Genomic DNA, 22,875 nt, shown 5'->3' on the forward strand with positions numbered 1-22,875 from the left:
CGCCTGCATTTGAAGTCCCTGAAATTAGCTAATAGTAATAAAGATTGATTATAATTTACGCTGTATTTGAACGTTGTATGTTTTACTTGCGGCAGCTCGGTTAAGCGCGACGTTCTCGTCATGAGCGAGCAGACAGTGACCGGAAGTTCCGCCGCCTGCAAAATATGTCGGGAACTGGTTAAAAATGATCCCTAGAATAGTATAATATAACAATAGTGTTTTTTACCAATTTGTGGATTTTCAAATACGGTAAAATGAAGACAACCACGAGGAACCCATAGAACACAGATCCGATAAGACTCTCAACAAAACTGCTGATATTGAAGGTCTTGTTGTGCTCCTGCAGCTGCATCACATGACTGAACATATTCAGCAAATCCAGGCAGAACGCCGCGGTACACGCCGGACTAAACGTGGCGTTCAACGCTTTCGCCAAACCATACAGTTTTTCATGGTAATCCAGGAACGCGTACGTCGCCGCGTTCACATCCTGAACCGTCAGAGTTTTCTCCGATTTCTCCCCGAGCGATGACACCGTCGTCGCCGTGGACCCCGAACGCTCCTCCTCCCGGAAACCGGTTTTCATACTCTCCTGGAAGAAATCCGTGGCTTCCCGCATGACACATCCCAGGGACATTTGGAGGACGTTGACGAGAAGGGATAAGTAGTACGGGACGACCCCGCACACCAGCCACACAATATGCGCCCGGTTCTTACTAATATCCAGGCCCAACGCCCGAAAGGTCAAGCTGGGTTCGTCCATCTTGCCGGTGATGTAGCGCTCCGTGTAGGTCCATATGGCGTCCCATGTCAGCAGCGCCAACGCCAGCAGGACCACCGCCCAGCGCGCCTGGCGGCGCCACACCCCGGGGCGGTGGCCACGGTCCCCCAGGAGCGTCCCCCGCGGGAGACGGGCGGACAGGAGGAGCGCGGTGTGGCGGTGGACGGTCGGGAGGTGGTTTCGACCCACCAGGAATAAAGTGAGGACCAGGTAGCCGCGCAGAATGGTGCCCAGCTGCCCGATGTTCTTGCCCATCCGGAAGAAGTCCAGGCCGGGATCGGCGGGGTCCTTCTGGAGTTTCTGGAGGAAGGAGAGGACGTAGCCGAGGGACTGGAAGGTCAGGTAGGATAAACCGGTCAGCGGGATGATGACGGCGGCGAGCTTCGCGCGGCTGAAACAGCGGGGAGGGGATGCGTGCGGGATGATGCCGAAAAAGGTCAAGATGTCTACAGCCTCACTGGCCACATGCATGGCGCGGTTCATCCTGCTTTTTGTCTAACTGAAACGTCCGGATACGGAAATACACTCAGGCTAAAACGTCCGGTTACGATTTTACGCCCTGGCAGAAGCGTCCAAATACGAATTTACGCTCCGGTAGCAACGTCTGGATACAAATTTACAGTCAAGCAGAAACGTCCAGATACGAATTTACAGTCAGGCGGAAGCGTCTGGATACGAATTTACGGTCTAAAAATCTTGTTATAACAGTTACTGTTCTAATTTCTAGAGTGCAGTGGCACAATTTTCTAATATTCTCCACGATACGTACGGGATAAAAATGTCCTCTTTTCCGAGTTGCCGTAAAACGACGGATTCGGTGAGAACTGCATTATCAGCTGTTTACTATACAATATCATGGTAGGGTTCCTGATTAGCCTTTATACAGTGTGTTTTATCCACGTTGCCGACGTCGGCTAAACTGTGCCCGCGGAATAAGCCCTTGGGAATCTTACTTTCGTGCATCGTCATCGCTACAGTTGCGGTCGTACTGGACATGACTGGATGTCGCGCTGGGGCGACATGTATTCGACCTTGCGGCACTGGATACGTAGTATTCATAGGTTTCCCGCGAGGGTTGATTCACCAGGATGTTGATGGAAGGCGATCCTACCCGATTATGCCGGCTCCGCAAGTGACTCATGTTGTGACGTAGTTTTGTTACGGTTATCGTAACCAGGTTTATTACTCTAAGCAGGGCGCTATCCACTGGAAACCGAGAAACGACCGAAAAATGCACCGATGGGGGAGTCGAACCCCGGCTACGTCGTTAGATCCGCATAGGTAGTACCACTGCACAACGGCGCAATACGTTAAAATCCTTTGAAAGATTTTGTCGCTGTACGTGAGTCGCTTACGATAAACCAGTTCCGTACGTAGCCTTTTGACTGGATTTTACTGATTAATATTTGTTCGTTAACGTACGTGAATCGAACTTGGAACGCTGACATACGCTTCCCAAGCTCACCAACAACGATTTTGTTGTTTGCTAATATTAGCATTCGAATCATTCGTAATGAGTGTCGCCTGTCCACTAGCGCGGGAATTTTCGTACTTCTATTGATTATTGTTGAAAAAAGATAGGTGGACTTGGAATGCTCCCCGTGGCATGTCCCGGTGGTTCGTATGAATCTAAGCACATACTCTGTTGTGTGGATTTACTTTTGCTGAATGCAGAACTAACGGCAAGGAAGCACTGAATAAGCTTCTCGCAGCAAAGATGGTTGTATAGGGTGCCAACCTACGTATTATTCGAAAAAGGTCAACAAGTTCCTAGTGTTTTTCCAGGTATGCCTTGAGCGCTGCGCCAGTATGTTTTTCTTATACGACAGCACTCGCTACAGCCTTTACTACTCTCGTCCTGGTCCAACGGGAGGAGGACAGACCAAAACCCGATTAGCCCGGCCAGGGTGGATTGGTATGGGGTGTGGTTCGCGGTGGCGTTGCTGCAAAACAATACGATGTGCACAGACTTATTGCGGCAAAAGGTGCGAAGCGCGTGATGTACCTGGTATTCCCACGGGGTTGTGGATGGTAAAGACATAGGGGTTGGCGGTCGCCTGGGTGCCGGGGGCGCGTGTCTTGCCGCGGATGGGGGTGGTCGTGGTGGTTTGCGTGGCGGTGAGCGGCGGCCGACGGGTCGTGGTGGGCGGCGCCGGAGGCGGGGGCGGTGGCGGTGGTGGGATGTAAGCGGTGGTGCGGCGGGTGGTGGTGGGCGTGGTCGTGGTGGTGGTGGTGGTGGGCGTAGTCGTGGTGGTGGTTGTTCTGGTTGTGGTGGTAGTCGGGGTCGTTGTCGTGGGTCGTGTTGTTGTCGTGGTCGGTGTTGTGGTGGACGTGGTAGTGGTAGTCGGAGGCGTCGTTGTTGTTCTGGTGGTCGTGGTCGGCGTGGTGGTTGTCGTTGTGGGCGTGGTCGTCGTCGTCGGTGTGGTGGTGGTGGTAGTCGGGGTCGTCGTTGTTGTTCTGGTGGTCGTCGTCGGTGTGGTGGTGGTCGGCGTAGTGGTTGACGTCGATGATGGCGTAGTTGTCGTTGTGGTAGTGGTCGCCGTGGTGGTGGTCGTTGACTTGGTCGGCCTGGGTGCCGTCGTAACGGACGTTGTCGGCGTCGTTGACGTAGTTGTCGTGGTGGTGGTGGACGTTGTGGGAGGTGCTGTGCTGGTGGTGGGTGTCGTCGCGGTTGTCGTCGACGTCGTGGTGGTGGGCGTGGACGTCGTTTCCGGTGTGGCCGTGGTACCCGTTATGGTCGTCGAGGTGGTACCCGTTGCTGTGTACGGCGTCGGCGGTACTGTCGACGGCGTACTAACGAAAGAGGTGTCCGTAGCGCTGGAAGTGGGAGGTGACCACGGCGTCGCCTCCAAGGTTGTGCTGGGTGGCACGGCGCTTCCATCCGCTGAAACCCCACCGAAATGGGTCGAAGAGACATCTGTCTGGAAGGGCCCGGTCGAGCTGGCTCCAAATTCCCCGGAATTATCACCCAGCCCCGTCGGAGTCGCCGTGAGCGGGTTCCCTGTCCCAGCATTAATAGTCGTGGGAAACGATGCGCCACTGGTCGCCCCGCCGTCCGACGACGTGCCACTCGCTGCGGGAGTCGACGCCGTACCGGGAGTGGTCGACGCCGTCGGAGGCTTTGTTAGCAGCGTCGTCAACTTGGACACGATCTCCTCGGAGGACATTAGCTGCGTTACGAGACTGGAGAGGAAGCTTGGTGGTCCCTTTACCGTTCTCATCCTCGTCCTCGTCGTCCTGGACCCAGTTGAGGACGCCGTTGTTCCCGTTAAACAATAACTGGATGGTGGGGAGACTGTCTGATGGGTGGCTGGGCAGATGGGGAACCCAGGAGGACCCCGGGAGGACGGAGAGGACCGCCGCGGCGCTCCCACCCGCCATGCCCGGGCGGAAGATGGGGCGACGGTCTAATTCCACGGACTGGCAGACCAGAACGCGGACGCCATCCACGATAACAGGGATACAGAGCAGCACTAAGAGCAAGGCATCCCTGTGAGGGTGGGAAGAGGATTTGTGCATGAGTAATGAGTATGACTGGATTATAGTCTCAGATGCGCTAGAATAAATTAGATTGACCTCCTGAGTATTTCAATCGAAGATGGTATTGGCTATTAAACTATGGTGGAGTCAGTTATTCTGGTCATCTACAGCGTTGAATATGACGAAGTCGAAAAACATCAAAATTAAAAGTACATTAACTACATTTATTGACTTCATTAATAATTGTTTATTTACATACTAATGTACAACCAGGCTCAACCAGATGATACGAACTCTTATTGTACGCATACGTAAGCCATTGGATTTTATCATGTAAGTACCACTGTACCATAACGTACGTGTATGCAGCGTACTTGCCAACGTTGCCCGTCCTCTGCACTTTACCATTAGTTATGTAGATTAAAGGTTTATTTCTTTTACCTAATTGTTTATTGATAATATTGATCTCTGTTACAGTATTCTTCACCAATTGTACGTGGAGATATGCAGTACTTACCTGCATACCCAAATTTTATGGATAATAAGCTATCTTTTGCACAGTCCCTTCCCATGTTAATTGGGACAAATTCTTCCTTTGATTGTTATTGTTGAGCGAAGCTCGCTTTGTACATATTGAAAAACAAATAATACAGTAAGTTATCTTATCAATCACTGGATTCACAGGGAAGCTATTGACATATTCGGTAAAGTTTTGCTAAAATGCACATTAGGTGCTAGTTCTCCCAAAAATGAAATTTTTTCCTTGGATTTGTACGGCAACACTTCAAACTGGTCCTGTCAAAAAGAGCCCGGAACCCCGATACTTCCTTAATATTCTACAACTTAACATAACAACCCTCACTTCCTCAATATTCCCAACTACAAGTATTACCCAAACCCACAAACTGATGGATCGACAGGATACATTCTTCACCACGTAAACGCTTTAATTAAGAACATATACAGGACGCCGAGCGCGGCCAGCTGACGTGCAGCGGCCCCATCGCCCTATTGGTCTTGAAGAACAGATGGCAGGTCCCCTCAAAATTCTCCTCACTGCACACCATCAACTTGCATCCCTCCGTCACCTGGATGCTGGTAAAGACGTTGTCATTATTAAACGCCGACGGGACGACGGCCGCCTCGTAGAACTCCTCCAGAATCGTCGAGGAGCCCTGGAAGTCCGCCAGCTGGAACAGTACGGCGCAGGTGTGGAAGATGCTGAAGCTGATGTTGAAGCCGCGCTGGGTGGTGGAGCGGTCGCTGATTAGTGACATAATCTATGCACGTAACAGCGGGATTACACTCGATGCGGTAACAGTTCGCGGTACAATGTAGGTTAATCGTGCGCGGTATTGTGCGGGTTACGGTAAGCGGATTAGCCGGCGGATGCCGTAATAGTCTTACCAAGTTGTTGTCCTTGAAGACGAGATCCATCGGCCCGTTGGCCCCGCAGAAACGGTCAACCTGCAGCCGGTTGACCGTCCACACCGAGGGATTCCCGTTTTCTACACAAACGCAGTTGTTTCTTATGTTTTCTTAGGTTTTCTTAATGTCTTACTCCAGAAAAACTGGACGTAATCGTTCTTGCAGCCGTCGGAGCTTTCCATGGCGAAATCCATGGAATTAATCTGTGATAGAGACACACGCAGAGTTACAACCGAAGTCATACAGAAAGGGAACAGCGGTCGTGGTACCTTCAGTTGTGTGCCGAACGCGGCCGAAATCTTCCACTCGCAATACGTATTATTCGGGTAATCGGCCGGGTAGTTGGGCGAAATGACGAATTTGGGACTGGCGGTCTGTAGAAGGACACTACCACCGCATAACATCGCTGCAACAAGCAACAGTCATACTTTGCGAAGGCTTTATTCGGCATGTTGTTTCGAAAAGTCTCGGTTATGTAACACGATACATGATACCAACTCCGTGTACAATACAAGCACGAGAAGTTGATGCAAGAATTGAAGATCGGTTCATAATGAGACTTTTGGTGTACGATCGCAGGTACGTATTTAAACCTGCCATAAATTCCCGACTAGATACAGCGCGCACGAACCGGTTTTACGCCAGTGTATACCAATGTCATAAAACAATGCAAAAAAATGTATGGGAGCGCGTGAAAGCGAACGCTCCCGTGCATGCATGTACACGAATGTGGTACCATGTATCCGGCTGATTTTCCTTAGGATACCCAGCAATTCATTAATCAGCTGGCACACAACTAAATTCTTACTGCGGTTGGGAATTAGGAACCCACTGAATTTTGACTTACTGACAGGTATCTCCGTGGGGATGGTCGGCGTCGGCCGGCCGGCCTCATGCCCCGTCCCCGGCTTGGGTTTGACCTGCACAAACGTGGTCTCCGGGGCCGCGTCGGCAATGGACACCGGCCGGCTCCCGGGATTAGCGCGCTGGCTCTTGCCCGGCGGGCTCTTCATCCCCGGGCCCGCAGTATTCAGAGAACCTGCACCTGGGCCCGACTGGTACGCCGCCTCTTGCAACCGCAACGTCGGACTACTGCCCGGGTTGTCGCGGCTGGATTTGGGGCGGGTCTGGCGGGATTCCGGGGTCAGGGAGGTGGAAAGCGTCATCACGGGCTGGTACAGACCGGCGGAGAGCAGATCAGCAAGGCACAACATCCCGACCACCGCGGCGACAAGTGAAAAGGGGGAACGGGTGTGAATTGCCATGGAGGTCCATGCTATACTTGAGCGGGATAGCGGTTTACTGTCGGCAACGCTCGAGCATCGTGTAGTGTTTCACTGAGAGTCTACTTGGCTAAATGCTTGCGGCGACCAGCAGCGGCACTCAACTTGGTTAATCTGTTGACCAACACGATGTACATGGTCGGCTTGCGACGTGTACGCACTAAATCTTTTTTAATGCGCTTAGCGTCCGCCTAACCTGTGTCTCTGACCATTAGCACTCGGGAGAAGAGGCATTAGTACAATGTTAGTGCTTCGTTTAACGAGCACCAGCGCGAATACGTACGTATTTTGAAGTTTACATACTGTTACCGTTGCTTTACTATAGAAGACAGTAATAATAATTTAACTTTTAATAATAATACTTTTTTTAGTAACTGAAGCAGGAATATACTTAGAAAGTACGAATATACTTAGAAAGTACGAATATGGTGAATTATTCATTTTTAGTTGTTGCTGTGCCTAACGGCAGACGCTTATTCCTCTTGCCGCGAACACAAAATGGCGGTTAAACGCCCATGAATCTTCTCTCGCTCATGTGCGACCTTCATAATCAGTCTATCGCTTTTCCAGAATACGGCTATCTGCTCAGTAGCTGTACAGTTTTGGATGGACTCCGCTCGTATCTGTTGTTTAATCGTCATTGTATCACACTCATAATCACAGAGTATTGCACCATGCAGTCTTTTCACGCCAACACCATTCATGCAACCGAACAGGGAAACTCCCGACTTAAGGCGGTCCAGGCAGCGGTCTGACGGTGCTGGCTCCCCCGGCCGGTACCCCGGGTGTGGAGTAGCCGCCGAACATGGGCGGGTCGGTGCGGATGTAGGGCTTCAGGCCGAAGATAAACTCGTTGTCGTTGATCAGCGTCTTCCGCACACCCGGTCCGCCGCCCATGGCCAGCTGGCCGTAATTGCTGGCGTCCTGGTGCTGCGTGTCGTACATGGCGGCCTCGTCGTCCGGACTCGTTTCACCCGCTTCCTAATCAATAAACCGACTAATAATGACGTGTTGGCTATTAACAATAAATGTGACCTTTATTCGTTTGTGATGACTGAAATAAAATTAAAGAAATTACATTAGTGACCTTTACCTTTCCCAGTAGCTACTCAGAAAACTTAATGTATCATCGCCAAAATTAAGAGATTATGGGGACCTTCCTAGCAAAACGGCATCATTAACTTTCGAAGGAGCCGCACCGACACCGCTTACACCGCTTACGTCTAAAAGTATCTCTTAATTGCACTGTAATATAATCAAAACCGTAAGCGTGACCTTTACCTTTCCCAAGTCATAAAAAAATCAATCCAAATCGCAAGCATGACCTTTATCTCTTGCGATTTTTTTAATAAAAATGTTTAGAAATCAAACACTGGTCTGCGCTTTTTTGGCGATAGTCCGCAAACCGTTTCTCTTGCATTGATAACATAATTTACATTAACCTTTAAAAGTCGACCATTATACGGAAAAGAGCAAAACCGTACCTGACGGAGGTACCGCTCCGCAGCATCGCCCGAAGGCAGCAACTGCGCTTCCGCCACCTGGTAGATGGGTTGATCGTCCATCTGGCGGGCCATCTGCAGCTGATAGTGGGGGTCCTCCCAGAAATGCCACTCCGGCTGGTACATCTGACGTGCGGGCATTAAGGGCGCCGCCGCGAAAGCCCCGGTGTCTTTGTAGAATTTACGCCAGGGATTGGGGTCCTTGAAAGTCGCGCTCGTGCAGCCTATAATCAGCGCCACACTGAGGGAAAAGAGTAAAGCGCCTGTTGGCTGTCTCATTCTGGTTATTAGAGGCCGACGCGTTTGGATGAATAGAGAAGAATAAGAATCAGGAGGGGTTTCTAGTTCCTACGAACTAGGCGTGTCAATAGTATAATGTGGTTGGTTTAGTATACGATTTTGCTGTATGATAGGTACTTGACTGATCTAAGCTACATTACTTAATTTATCAGTTTTGTTTCCCATCTTTTGCATCTATGGAAACGAAACTATTTCCGTGATTTTCGTATACGGTCATCTAAAGTTTTAGTACTGAGCTACATTAGCACGAGTATTTCACGAAGAACTTATTGATTACGAATGTGTATTTTTGATTAGCGCGACGCCTTTTAATGCAGTCTGAGAAAGGTAACAAACTGTGGCCGAACTATACTGTGCAAGTGACAAGAATAAAATATTAATTTATGTTGTAAATAGTGAGTAAAATATTATTTTCGCTTTTACAGTATCTTTACTAGCCATCAAAATGCGCACACATTGGACCGCCAATTAAGCACGGCTATAATCAAATATTTGCGCTGCTATTTATCCACCCGCTTTGAACCCACACCATTGTCGTAAACACGGCATTTATTTTGGGGGCTTTTATTGTCTCGGCATCCGTCACTGTTTACCTTTTGGTCATTGCGCTGTAACCGTAAAGAAATGTGCAGGTTCATTTCAATATAATTAGCAGCCCAATGCGTCTTTAAGAATCCATAACGGCGATTTACAGCTACGCTCGTATCCTGCATTGATACACATGCTCTGACAGGTCGTTTATATATCGCGCAGCGAAAATTAATACAACAAATACTCGTATTCCTTGGAAAGCGATACGTCCAATGACAACACCGTCTGCTGTGTTTTAAAATAAGCATAAACGCCGGGATCAGCGTTTACCTGGGGCGCAGTCACGTATCGTGTAATGCGATACAAAAATATACGGCATGTGTTTGTTTACAAGTTGTAAAAGGAGTCGGCGATAAGAGCGACACATCGACCGTGATGCGATAGTGCCACTCACGGCAACATTTATTAGCACAGCTGGAACAACCACACAATTAACGCTATCAATTAAAGGCACCTGTGCGATATGATAACACACAGCAGGCGCCGTATGCTGATTGGCTGGATCCCATCGATTTCTCGTAAGATTTTTCACAGCAGCGTGGTGCTCGTACGAGTGATCAGCCGTGCAGCGCCGGGCGAACCTTGCCAACGCTAATGAGGCATTGTCGAGCAGCGGTGCGTACATTTCGACTGTCTTTACACTCGGTGATTAGCATAGACAGGCAAATCTTAAAGCCGGTTCGTACAAGTTGTACGACAGCTCTACTCTTCACTCTCTCTCCGCTCTCTCTCACTTTGCATTCAGCTGGGTCGAGGTCACATCTTGGTTGATGGTGAGAGAATGGCCGAGTCAGAAAGCCAAAAACAGACGAGATCACATTAATGCTGAGAGAGACCCAGCTCTCGCCTGAATATATCCTTCAGCAGACGTTTGAATAAACACGCCAGCCTTGCTTGACGAGTTTTCCGCAACTGGCAATGGCCGCCGTGTATCCACCAGGAAACGCCATACAGGATATTTAAAATTAATATTAATTCCTCCAATTTTCTATCATGTTATCGGAATCTCCTGCGGCGACGGCGGCCGATCATCTGCGCTTCCGCTCCGCTGACCGCCGGCCGCCGGCGCTGCGCCCCGCGGGCGGGGGCGCGGGCGGCGCCCACTCCAACACCATGCCGGGGATTAAAGCGGCGGCCGATAAGTACGAGCGCTTCCTGGATGATATGGAGCTGGAGTTCGGGCCGGGGATTGTCGACCGGCTGAAGAGCAAGTTTGTGGCGGGGGCCACGGGGGCTGCCGTGCCCGTCGGCGCGTCCTACCTGCAGCATGTCGCAGGTACGGTTGGCAACTTGGCAGTCATCATACAGCAGCATGTCTGACCAGTCAAAATAAACAGTCGCTGTCGCATCGATATTGCATCCAACAGGTCGTTGTATTATTGTTATTGTATGGTGCAATGTCCATCGTTATTGTGTTGGGGCCAGGCAGATGCATTCATTGTAGTATCATTTTCACAGAGAAAATAACGGTGACAGTGAAAACTTCAGTGTCATAGTTTTTTTTTGTGCTGCAGCTTATTTCACGCTGATTTTCAAAGCAAGCATTTTTTTCAATAATAAATTTCTTAGTGTCATTTTTAAATTTTCCTCTGGTGACTATTTGAATTCGATATTATTGCCTGTGAAAAATCTGTTCAAGAATTTTATTTTATTTTATTTTAGATTTCTTCATCTGAGTTATTTATCTGTGAACATTTTGCTCCGATAATATTGATTTTACTTTGTCCGTTTTTGTCGGCCGATATATTTTTGGTGTTTTGATTTTTATCGATTCTTATTTCCATTTTCAATGGCGGAATTATTTATCGCTTTTTATTATTGTATGACAAAATTAATGTGATATTATTGATTTTATTTTGCGCATCTTTATCCGCCGGTTTATTGTTGCTGTTTTGATTTTTATTAATTTTTGTTTCCAATTTTTAATGACGGATTTATCATTTTATTTATCTGTTATTATTATTGTCCGATAAATGCGATAATATTGATTTTATTTGCCAAACATTTATCGGCCGATCCATAATTATTTTTGTTTTGATTTCTGGGTCGCGTCTATGTCAGCCGTCAATCGCTTATAAATTATTTTATTCATTTCTCACCACATATCGACAAAACGATACAGACATGCTGCGCTGTTAATTTATCCGGCACACAATCTCCTCGCTGGCAATTAACGTGGCCAAATGCACGTGCACGCCGCAGCTGACAAATGACAAAATAACCGCTACCATTATTGATAACCACTTGTCATTTCTCCCGTGATTCCCCATGCACATCGCATTGTACCATTCGGAAACCGCATATTTAGGTAACAAATGTACAGTATTCGACGCGTTGGCAATTTTTCCTGATGCTACACGTAACGCCGTGATTACGGCAGCTGCGTCGTGCGAACCTGCCTTCCGGCTGGCGATTTCAGCACAGCAGTGGATGAAGAGTTTTTGTTGTTAATAAAATATGTGCGTATTGTTGGGGGATATGTAAGCAAGATATATGAATATTTATTGTTCGGTTAGCGCAACGCTGAAAAGGCCGAAACCGGTTCTCTGTTCGCTTCGATTGCACCGAACATAAATGCAATGTCCGATAAAAAATCAGCTCTACCCAGAAAGAAAACACAACGAACGAAGCGGTCGGTACAGCCCGGCGTAGCGTGGCGAACACAGCGTCAGAGGGGAAATTGTCCCCTGAGAATTTTCGCAATTAATCAGCGTTTTGGAAAAAAACAGAAAGTTTGAAAATATTATTATGTTTCTTGACAACTTGGTTGTTTTCCTTGTTGTCAAGTGTTTGACTGCTTGAATTACCCGCGGCAGAGGCGAGCAACGTGGGAACGACGCGTTACCCGAGAAGAGACTCGTTACGCTGCTGGCTCAAAGCGACTGTCTGGTCTGCATTTCAATGGCACTCAGCTGCGTGTTGTGCAGAAAATATTCAGAGTGGTTTTATTTTGCTGCGATTGCGCTCTCTTTTGTGGGTTGATGGTGGTTGTTGCGAGAGATGGAAGTGGAGCGAAGGAAATGTTCTCATTCTTGACCACAATAAACCCCAACAAGCGTTCGTTACAGTTTCTGCTCCGAATCTGCAGAGAGAAAGAATCTCGTCGCATGTAATTTTCACCTGACCAGTCTATCATTAGTATTAGCGTGTTGATTGCCTCTCTGTCTGCCCCGTGTCGATGACTCTCTCTGGCCTGTAGCTCATGCCTCTGTCTGCACTGTGTCATTACTCTGTCTGCGCTGTGCTGATTGGACAGCGAAGCAGGCTAAGCCGATAACGTTGGCCGTGTTTCGCATGGTTGTAGGTCGCAGTGGTGGTGATCCAATGCGGCGTGATTCGCGCGACACCAGAATGATCACATCCAGTGTGTTAACGCAGAAGCTCCTCGCCAACGACAACCTGGTGATAATCGAACGCACCACAACCGCCGCGTCACATCCCCGTCCCCCCCAGACCGCCAGCCAACTGGCCGTCCAACTGGTCCACAACAGTGAGTGCATCGAGGGATTGGTGTCGCAGTACAAGGCCATGTTCGAGAAGGACGACCACGCCGTGCCCGTGGGGCGCCGCAAACGCGGGGCCAAGGAACAGGAGACCCCCTCGCCGCCCCTGGTGATGGCGGCCCCCCGCGGGCCACCGCCCCCGCTGCCCTTGAGGATGCAGCCCCCCACCCCTCCGCCGCGACCGCTGAGGAAGGCGCTGCTGGAGAGCGCCAAGAAGCCCAGTGGGGAGGGCTTCCCGAATCCGCTCCCGGGGGTGGTGGAGGGGAGTAGCGTGGAGAAGAAGGAGGATGTGGTGGATGCGGTGACTAATGGAGGGCGACCGCATGCAACGCTGCCAGTGTTGAATGCTCAGGATGGGCCCGGGAAGAAGCCTGTTGGGGAATCTGTGCAAGTAAGTGTTGCGCACGTTGGGAAATTATTTTTTTCCGATTAAAAAGCAGCTAATTATTGTGTTGTTGATTTTTTATTGATTTTGTTTCCGTAGTAACAATTTTCTGTAAATAATTTATTAATAAATTCTCCATAATTTTCGGTGCGATTCAATTTAGGATTTAAATTCGTATTTACTGTAATTTGCTGTTGTTAATTTATTAATTACTTATTTCTCATATTTATTCGGGCTTTAACTGAGTGAAAGAATTATTGGATTTGTAATTAATTTTCAGGTTATTTATGAATTAATTTTCTAGTTTTCGTTAATTTCCGGTTGGATTTGCGTTTGAGTTTGAATTCGTAATTAATTTGTTGTTGTTAATTTGCTGATTAATTCTCATTCATTTCCGGTTCATTGAGGGAAGGATTATTCGTTAATTTCGGAATTAATTTTCTGTAAGGCATTTATTAGTTAATTCTTATTAATTTCCGGGTTTAACTGCCTCAAGGATTCTGAGATTTCAGGCTGCAATTTTTTAAAAATTTTTTAAAAATAATTTTGAGAAGTGTATATTTATCTTATTATTGCAGCGAAATTCTGGCTTTTTTTCGGATTAATAAGTAAGTAATTGATTATTAAAAATTTACCGAAAATTTATTTTATTCGCGGGGAAAATTCGGAGCGTTTTTCGTGGAGTTTTAATTGAACAACAGCGCTAATTTCCATTTGGCTTATTTTTATTTTGAAGTGGGAGAGTTATTTGTTAGGAAATTGCATGTATTCGATTTCCGCGCGTAATCAAGTTAACTGGAATGACTGGTTTGTGAAAGCACGATAACTTCGCTGAATTTGGTGTGCCACTGGAGGAATTTTGTCAGATGAATCAGATAAAATATTGATTAAGGAACGCGTACTCCATCTGATTACAACTTGAATCAGTTGAATGCCAGTATATTAAACCGATGCGTGTGTCGTGGCTATCTGTACGAGCAGGCATCTCACCAGTGGATATGCATGTGATATCGTACACCCTTGGGAAATGTTGTTCGTTGCAGTTGTCGAACATATGCCAGCAAATAATTCTCCAAATTGAACGTATTAATAATTTAACGTATACTGTATTTTAATTTTCGCAGTTTTTATTAATGCATCCCGAATTCTTTAGAATTTATTAAATATGCGCACGTGCCCGTATATTTTTATTTGAAAAATTCCAGTATTTATGGTTTTTGAATCGCGTCTGCCGTTTCCGAATTTTTCTTATGTTTCCAGTTGAAAGTATGTTAAGAAAATAAGGACGTTTTTTGCAGATTTTTATATTATGAAAAATCCAAATATTTTTGCTATTGGAAATTGTCAAATAATTGTCAAAAATTTTGATGTTTCCATTAGCAAACATTCGAAGAAAATAAGAACTTTCTGGCATATTTTTATATAAAAAAGGAAGGTCGTTAGGAGTTCGGCTCGATAAAATAATTTCCAAAATTCGTCTTATTCTTCTTGAAAAACAATTGAAGAAAATTGAATATTTAGCGCTGTTTTTCTTATTTATTTATGCCCTGCTCGGTAATTTGAATTTTGCAAAGTATTTGTTTTAAAGAAATTTTCCCTGTTTTTCGGAACAATACCGTAATTTTAATAATTTTTCATTGATTATTTTATTGTTCTCAGCAGGGGCATAGAGTAGGTTACAGAATACACAGCCGGAATGTTAAACGGTAGAAATGCGCCAATAAACGAGTTCCTCATGTCGGCATTTGCAATGCAAATGCTCGTCGCGCTGCTGTGGGTCAGCGCGGACTTCCAGGTGCAGTAATTGCACAGAAAATGCATACCTTTACACGACAATTATGCGGAACCGCGTAGTGCCCATGTTGACACTTGTCTTGCAAGGAATTGACTCGTTGCCGGTGGTGGTCAAGTGGAACTCTTGTTTCCATCCTAACATTAAAAATTTTATAGCCTAGTATTTTATGGGCAGAATTTCCTGTTGACGTTGTGTTTTATCAATGTCACCTTGTCAACAAAATCCGATAAATACCGGACAACAAATAAATTCATAATAATATTTTATTTTTTATTTGTTAGGCGCAACGAAACAAATGAAATAAAAATAATGTCACAAAATTATTAAAAATAAAATCGAAAACAGCTTTATAAAAATAATTAGATCAAAATATATTTGAAAATCTGATGATATAAAATACATAAAAATAATAATGAGTTAAATAAATAAATAAATAAATAAATAGAGAAAAATAAAAACAACAACAACAAAATAAAAAATAATATAAAAATAAGAAAATATGGTCGCCTGTTTCCAGATTCGCCCCGCCCCGCCGGTGGCGCCCCGCCCCCTGCAGTTAAAATCCCCCTTCGTCCCGTCGCCGCCGCAACTGGCCCCCGCCACCGAACCGGCCAAATCACCGCAACCAAAGCCGGTAACGACGCTGAACCGTCCCATCAGTCCGCTGCGCAAACTGGACAAACTGGACACCCTCCCGCCGCCCTTGCCGCTCACCACGCCCCCGAAACTCCCCGCGGAACTGCCCAAACCCCTTTCCTCCCCGCCCAAACCCGTCGCCGACCCGGTGGTGCCGCTCAAACCACTCCCGGACCCTCCGACACCCCCGAAAGTCCTGCCTCCGGGATCCCCGCCGAAATCGAGTCCCGCGGAGCCGATGGCGCCGCTCCGAGCGTTCCCGGATCTTCCGACGGTGCAAAACAATGTATCTTCGGGTTCCCCGCCGAAATCGAGTCCCGCGGAGCCGGTGGTACCGCTTCGAGCGTTTGTGGAACCTCCAGCGGTGCAGAAGACCATCGTGCCGGGTTCCCCGCCGAAATCGAGCCCTGCGGAGTCGGTCCGAGTGTTCCCGGACGCGTCGACGACCTCGAAGACGATTTCCCCGGGGTCCTCGCCGAAATCGAGCCCTCCGGAGCCGGTGGCGCCGGTCCGACCATTCCCGGACGCAAAAGCTCAATCGCTGAGCTCCGCACCGAAACCGTCCGCCTCGGTGCCCCTCCGCCCCTCTTGGGACCCCCCGGCACCCGTCAAACCGCTGTTGCCAGCCTCCCCGCCCAAGACGGCCGTCACCGAGCCCCTGAAACCCTCCAACGAGGCCAAACGCAGCCTGCACGACTCCCCGGAGGCCGGCCGCGCCCTGGACGCCCCCCGCACGGACGCCCGGCCCCCCGAGAAGGTGGCCAAGGTGGAGAAGGGGCGCGGAGAGGCGGAGAAGGAGAACGTGACCCCGCCGGCGCTGAATCTGCGGCTGGGGTTGAAGAAGACGGCCAACTACGGCATGACGACCATCATCGACACCCGATCGCGGCCCATCGAGCCGGTACAATCGGCGCTGAAGATTGATGATCCGTCCTTGTTGACATCGCTCAAGGATTTAGGTTAGTCGCGCGCGGCGTTTTATACAGTTAGGGTAGACATGCTGAAACCGGTTTTCTGCTCTTATTCCGCCTGGATGCACAGTGTGAAAGACGCAGCGTTGGGTAGAGAAAAAATGCCCCGTCTCAATCGTTACGGTTTTTTTTCGCTGTAATTATTTCTTTAATGATTTTTCGCATTAGCGTGCACGCATTGGAAAGTCGAGTCGTCTCGTTTAAACGATCAAAAAATAAAAGAAAAATTATGTTTTTTAAAGAAAATTCGGAAATTTTTGTCCAGATTGTGGACCTATAAAAGACTGAGATTTTTCTGTCGAGCAACAAATTACATCTTTGATTAAAATTTTTAAATTAATACGGAAATGTCGGGGTGACGGATGAATTTCTGTAAAAATAGCTCAGTTCGAAAATTGTAGTATACGAATACCGAAAAGAAATGCCGTTTTAAATAAAATTTCGAAATGATTTTCTACAAATTTTCCTTAGTCATTTATCGGTGCTACAGAGATGAAAAAATGCGTTCTGTTTTCTAAACATTTTTGATAATTTTGATACCGATAATTTTGATTATTTTATTTTCGTTATTGTTCTTTCCTCCAAGAAATAAACGCCTTTCTAAAAATCCTTGTACTGTTTTTGATGATATTTTGTTAATAATCCTTTTTTTTACTTGGCCGATTTATTTAATATCTATTTTATTTATTTGTTTGTCGATTTATTAATTTTATTGCCGCACCGATTTGTCCCATAAAATTTCACTGAATTTCGGATTTTTCTGCTGGATTATTTTTGTTAATTTCGTTTAGATGTTAATTTCGAATTTTTGTGCTGGATTATTTTGTTAGTTTTCGTTTAAATGTTAATTTCGGATTTTTGTGCTGGATTAGTTTGTTAATTTTCGTTTAAATGTGAATTTCGGATTTTTGTGCTGGATTATTTTGTTAATTTTCGTTTAAATGTTAATTTCGGATTTTTGTGCTGGATTATTTTTTTTCGTGTAAATGTTTTTATGAAATAAAAAAAAATAATCCATTATAGGTTCCCCCGGGCGCAGTCTGTCCAGCCGCGGGGACACCGGCAGCGGTGACCTTTCCTACGAGTTAGAAATGGAGACGGTGCGCATGATCGTCATCGGGCACAACGTCCCCACGGGGAGCAAGAGCAGTCTGCGGACGAGCAGCACAGCGCGCTCCGTCAAGCATCTGCGCATCACCTTCAACGACCAGGCCACCACCACGCACGAGTACCCCTCGGAGCGCTCCCTCGACCGGCTGACCATTGACAGCTATTCCAGCAGCCAGTGCGTCATCAGTCTGGACAGCGCTGACGACGCGGAGGACGGCCGAGAGACCGACACGGACGCCGTGGAGGACAACGGGGACGAGGAGGAGCAGCGCCGCATGGAGGCCCAGGTGCCCACCCGCGAGGGCGATCTCCTGCGCAAAGCCAAGGCGCTGGCCAATTACAAGGTGGGTGGTTTTGATTTATTTAATAATTATTGTATTTTCCTGTATTATTTTTTTAATGTATTTTCTAAGCGTAATTTACTATTTTTTTATTGTATTTCGTACTGTATTTTGTTGTATTTTCTTTCCGATATCCAAGTTAAATGGAGAAATTTGTGAACAGAAATGATTTCAAATGGATATTAAATTAAAAATCAAATTAATGATAGAAATGATTTGAAATAGATATTAAATTAAAAATCAGTTAAGTTGAATACAGTTGATTAATTTTCGTTTATATTTTACTATTTGTAAAATCCTTAGCACGTGAAACAGGTTAGATAAAACTCTTAAATTTGCTCCAAGATTGGCACAACTGCAGGAATACTTTGATTTCGTGATTGCCAAATTTACTTGCGTTACGTACTCGTACAAGTACGTACTCAATGTAATTCCGTATGTTGAATTTATTTGCGATATTTCCCTGTGCAATGCTGTACATTAAATTTAGATATCGCCCAATTTATTTGCGATATTTCCCTGTGCAATGCTGTACATTAAATTTAGATATCGCCCAATTTATTTGCGATATTTCCCTATGTAATGCTGTACAATAAATCTAAATATCGTCCAGCTTATTTGCGATATTCCCAGCGAATCTGTACGTTAAACGTTATTAATGGCAAATTTATTTGCAATATTCCCTGTAATTTAGTACCTTAAATTTAATTGCTGACGGATGAATTTGCGGTATTCCTTAATAAATCCGGTATTAATTTGTGTCGCAGGTGGGAGCGGAGAAATCCTTCGCCCTGGGCGTCGAACGGCCCTCCTTCGCTGACGTCCCCGTCGCCGGCCCCGCCACCACCCCGCGGAGCCCCGCGCCCCGCCCAAAGCCCCGCAGTGGTGCTTCCAGACCGCCGACGACGGCAGTTTCTCGCACACCACCTCCGACGCCGACGACCTCCTCTTCTAACCCCCCCACCCCTAAAATCAGCGTTTTTGTTACAGTAATTACGAGGTTGTGTTTTAATTACCGCCGCGATGGAGAGCCGTGTGGCCGGCTTTCCGCTTTCACTCGGCTACTCAGTTAAAATGGGACGCTGCTGGTTTATGTGATGGACGAGGGAACGCGGATGACTGGTTCCCAGTGGTTGTTGGGTTTGTTTTTTGATACCGTGCTGCTAGTTTTTTTCAGACTGTGTGTCTGGCCTCTTTTGTTTTTCCTTCCTCTCGCACTCTGACCGGGATATCTTTTGTCGCCGTGTTTTTTTTGTAGCCTGTATATTTTTCCGGCAATTATCGTGACCGCTCAGCCGCGTTTTTTTTTATTAATTCGCGTTACGAATAAAACTATCCAGTATATTTCATGGACTCAATGCGCAATAATAAACGTAATGAACAAAACCAATTTTTAACAGCAAAACGGCTTTTTTTATTATCATGGATTTTTTTATACAACTCGTCAAATAATACTGTACTGTGAATAAGTAATCATATACGAGTGTTATACAGCCTGCAAAACTCTATTAAGCCATCTAAGCTAAATTAATAATTAATTAATTTGTTGTAGTTGGTGTGTCTTTTCTAATAATTGTGTACCGCATTAATTAATTAATTAATTAATTAAGCAAAATCAATATCAATAAAATTGTTAGTTTATTATTAATAAACTGAATATACAAAAATATTAATGAAATTAATTAGTTTATCATTTATGTTGAAATTTATTAGACTAATTAATAAAGGTCACTTCTATGCGCCCGGAAATTGATAAAATATTTACGTGTCTACCAACAAGACATTAACAACCACCTGCCATTTTTTTTATTATTAATATAAAGTATTACACTTTTTTATTCGAAACATATTTTTCAATACGCATAAATAAAAACCATATATGAATTAAATTAAATAACAACAGTTGTACTATTTAGCAGGTTAACAAAAAGATCTTCCCTTAATTTATTTCACCGATAAATAACTATATGATAAATACATTTGTTTGAATAGAAAGCTTTAATTAAGAAGCCCATTTAGCACCAGATTTTATTGAATAATTTGTCAACCAGGAAAAATAATTTGACTTAATGAATTTGGTTGTTTAATTCCGACTGCAGCAGACGTTATACGAGTACGTTGTACTAACATGGTCTAAAAAATTATTATCACTTATTGAAAAGTAACAACCATATCGATCTATGCAGCCAATTTGCTTAATTGCAAAAAACCAGCCCTTGGCAGTGAAACGTTTTTTTCAATAAAATGCCGGCTATAAAAAATTGCATAATTGTTACGGGTAAATAATGACTGGAAGGCGGTCTGTTCACTTGGTTATTGTGAATTGCTAATGAATTACGTTGATGCCGGTGTTTACTGTTTTCCGCTATACAGGACAGCGCGTGAGAATTTTAATTATGTACGATACACCTGTATGTATGCGTATCTCACCCGGAACTCTCAGCCGTCTGCTGCATCATGCTCGCTATTATTTTTTTCACAATTACATAAACATAAATATGTTGTCGTGAAAAAAATTTCCCCGCAAGATTGCACTAGTGAGCAAAATCAGCTGCGCGCGGTGTTTGCGGCATTTTTCTGCGTTATGACATCATGACACTGTGGACATTCCTGGTGATATTTACCGTCGTAATTTGTCTGGAAAAAGGTAAAATTAGTTGCGGCATTAATAAAAATATTATTCTTGCTATTAAATTTACAACATTGTACAACTATTTTATATACACAACACACATGCACTAGCGTGGATAAAAAGTAGATAAAATTACGGTATTTTCTGTAGATACACAGCTTCGCTTCCTGTGCTTGATAACTTATTTAAGCTGGATAATAAATCAGTGATAAAAAATGTATTAGGATGTACGTATATACAGAGAAAAAGAAATTTTATTCATATCGGCCATTTATTAGCGTTAGATATATTTATAATTCTATATAATTAAAAAAGCCTTTATCTGGTTTGCCTGATGATTAATATAAATAATTATTTACGCCGAATATTTCCAGTTAATAAATAATTCAGAAATAAATCTACATCCTTATTCTATACAGGTGATTCGCAGAACGTGCGTATCCAACCAGGCAGCGCCGTTTTCCAAGATACCTCCCGTGGCGGGGGCCTTAGCGACCCCGGCCAAAGCGCCAACCTCCTCACCCGGCCCAGCGCCCCCTCAACCCCCCTCCGGCCCCGGCCCCGCCCAGCCCCCCGGTGGTGGCGCCCAAAGTGCGGCCGTCCAACGACGCGCCACTGTTCAACCGGCCGCCGGGCGTCGGCGATGGACCGCCCGTCAACCGGCCGTCGGGATTTGCCCCCTCCGGATCCGGCGACGACATGTCGTCCGTCCATCGACCGTCGGGATTCCGTCCCGGCGACCATCTGACGCCGCGGCCGCTGAAATCCGAGACGCCGCTGAAGGACCTGGCCGACGCGGATCTCCCGTCGCCGCCCAAAACCGCGCCGGTGTTGTTGCGCAACAGTGCGGCGCTGCTGCGCGATCCCTGTCTGCCGGCCAATATCCCCATCACCTACGGGGTGCGGCGCTGCGCCAACGATGGGGACTGTCCGCCGGGGTTTTTCTGTCGGGTTAGCGAGTATAAGTGCGGGAGTCACTGGTGCGGATCGTTTTTCAGCGATGCCGGCGGATTCTGATCGATTATAAGGGAGCTTCGGGGCGGGGGTTGTTATTTTGTTGTATGCTGATCGAGATTAACGGTTTACGGGGTGTTATGTGGTTAATTCCAGTTGTCTTGTATCAAGATGGGAGGGCAGTTAGTTACTTCTGGTAAGACTGGAGGCGAGCGTTTTATGCTGCCGGTAAAATAACTACGTGTATGAATGTATTATAGTGTGCTTTAAAAGCTTATAAGCGGACAATCCAGGCATCGTGCCTGGTTAAACCGATAAAGATAATATAATTTTGCTGCAACGGCTATCAAAATTCAAATACCAATCATCTGCAAACAAACAATGAAACAATCATTCTCCACAGATACACCTCAATCACAAAAGCACACCAGTTAGCCGAAAGGGGAAAGTTATCGAAGCACCGCTGGCTGATGCCACGATACAATTTCGCTGCGGCGGCGTTCGAGATTCACGGTCCGTGCAGCGGTGGCACTAAGAAACTTGTGGACAAGGTTGGAAGCTGCCTAATTTCTGCCGCTGGTCAGAAACGCGCCAAAGAGTTTTTTCGGCAGCGCTTGTCTATACAGAATCACAGACACAGCGTGGGAATGCGATATGCGTAATGGGCACGATTCCCGAGCAAGACAGCTAGTATAGAGGAAGTTTTCTTGTTAGTACATTGAAATGATTGAAGTACGTAGTCAAAAATACAAATTTATTGAGCTGCTGTATACGTACAATAACGCCACCGTATAATTATACTATATATATATCTATCTGTATAGATATATAAATATACTTTATGTTTTGTAAATTGTGATTGTACCCAAATGAAACCGTTTTAAACGTATGTATATTGTATAGCCAGCTGAAGCCTTGCATTGCAACTTTAACCGCGGAACCAGGAACTCTTAATCTGGACACCGGAAGCACAAGGCGGTTCCATAATGCACTATCGTTACAAGTATGTTCGAATGGATACCTGCTGTACTGCATGTATGTACCGGTACATACGATCGGTAATGTCCATGTTGTTGTACCAGTACGTACTTGAACAGCATCGATATCGGATTATCGGTACAACGTTACGGTAAGGATAATAATACAGTACAGTACAGTACAGTACTGTACTGTAATCATTTTA

General features: G+C 45.9%; 5 protein-coding genes across 6 annotated transcripts; 2 read left to right on the forward strand and 3 right to left on the reverse strand.

Annotated features, from left to right (window-relative positions):
* Positions 1-2,384: 2,384 nt before the first annotated feature.
* On the reverse strand, positions 2,385-4,300 carry LOC129587952 (histidine-rich protein PFHRP-II-like). The gene is made up of 3 exons (XM_055481930.1): positions 3,812-4,300; positions 2,787-3,574; positions 2,385-2,724 (listed from the first exon to the last, which is right to left on the reverse strand). The coding sequence occupies exons 1-3, from the start codon at positions 4,298-4,300 to the stop codon at positions 2,541-2,543; spliced, it is 1,461 nt and encodes a 486-aa protein (XP_055337905.1). The 3' UTR covers positions 2,385-2,540.
* A 731-nt stretch (positions 4,301-5,031) lies between these two features.
* LOC129587916 (embryonic protein UVS.2-like) lies at positions 5,032-7,003 on the reverse strand. The gene is made up of 5 exons (XM_055481872.1): positions 6,537-7,003; positions 5,959-6,095; positions 5,823-5,892; positions 5,669-5,769; positions 5,032-5,541 (listed from the first exon to the last, which is right to left on the reverse strand). Exons 1-5 carry the CDS (start codon positions 6,952-6,954, stop codon positions 5,212-5,214), a joined length of 1,056 nt encoding a protein of 351 aa, XP_055337847.1. The 5' UTR covers positions 6,955-7,003; the 3' UTR covers positions 5,032-5,211.
* A 586-nt stretch (positions 7,004-7,589) lies between these two features.
* On the reverse strand, positions 7,590-8,933 carry LOC129587917 (uncharacterized). Its single transcript, XM_055481873.1, has 2 exons — positions 8,457-8,933; positions 7,590-7,953 (listed from the first exon to the last, which is right to left on the reverse strand). Exons 1-2 carry the CDS (start codon positions 8,751-8,753, stop codon positions 7,702-7,704), a joined length of 549 nt encoding a protein of 182 aa, XP_055337848.1. The 5' UTR covers positions 8,754-8,933; the 3' UTR covers positions 7,590-7,701.
* A 102-nt stretch (positions 8,934-9,035) lies between these two features.
* Positions 9,036-19,444, forward strand: LOC129587915 (proteoglycan 4-like). Of its 2 annotated transcripts, XM_055481870.1 has the most exons (6): positions 9,036-9,101; positions 9,200-10,641; positions 12,670-13,259; positions 15,566-16,643; positions 17,679-18,109; positions 18,874-19,444. In XM_055481870.1, exons 2-6 carry the CDS (start codon positions 10,359-10,361, stop codon positions 19,177-19,179), a joined length of 2,688 nt encoding a protein of 895 aa, XP_055337845.1. In that variant the 5' UTR covers positions 9,036-9,101; positions 9,200-10,358; the 3' UTR covers positions 19,180-19,444. The 2 variants fall into 2 exon arrangements, with proteins under 2 accessions (XP_055337845.1, XP_055337846.1); XM_055481871.1 differs by lacking the exon at positions 9,036-9,101 and having other exon boundaries at positions 9,137-10,641.
* A 1,126-nt stretch (positions 19,445-20,570) lies between these two features.
* Positions 20,571-22,003, forward strand: LOC129587999 (uncharacterized). Its single transcript, XM_055481991.1, has 2 exons — positions 20,571-20,753; positions 21,158-22,003. Exon 2 carries the CDS (start codon positions 21,438-21,440, stop codon positions 21,753-21,755), a length of 318 nt encoding a protein of 105 aa, XP_055337966.1. The 5' UTR covers positions 20,571-20,753; positions 21,158-21,437; the 3' UTR covers positions 21,756-22,003.
* The last annotated feature ends 872 nt before the right edge of the window (positions 22,004-22,875 follow it).

This window comes from Paramacrobiotus metropolitanus, unplaced genomic scaffold (genome assembly GCF_019649055.1).
Source record: "Paramacrobiotus metropolitanus isolate TYO unplaced genomic scaffold, Prichtersi_v1.0 Parri_scaffold0000027, whole genome shotgun sequence".
In the NCBI taxonomy this organism is placed as follows: Eukaryota; Metazoa; Tardigrada; class Eutardigrada; order Parachela; family Macrobiotidae; genus Paramacrobiotus; species Paramacrobiotus metropolitanus.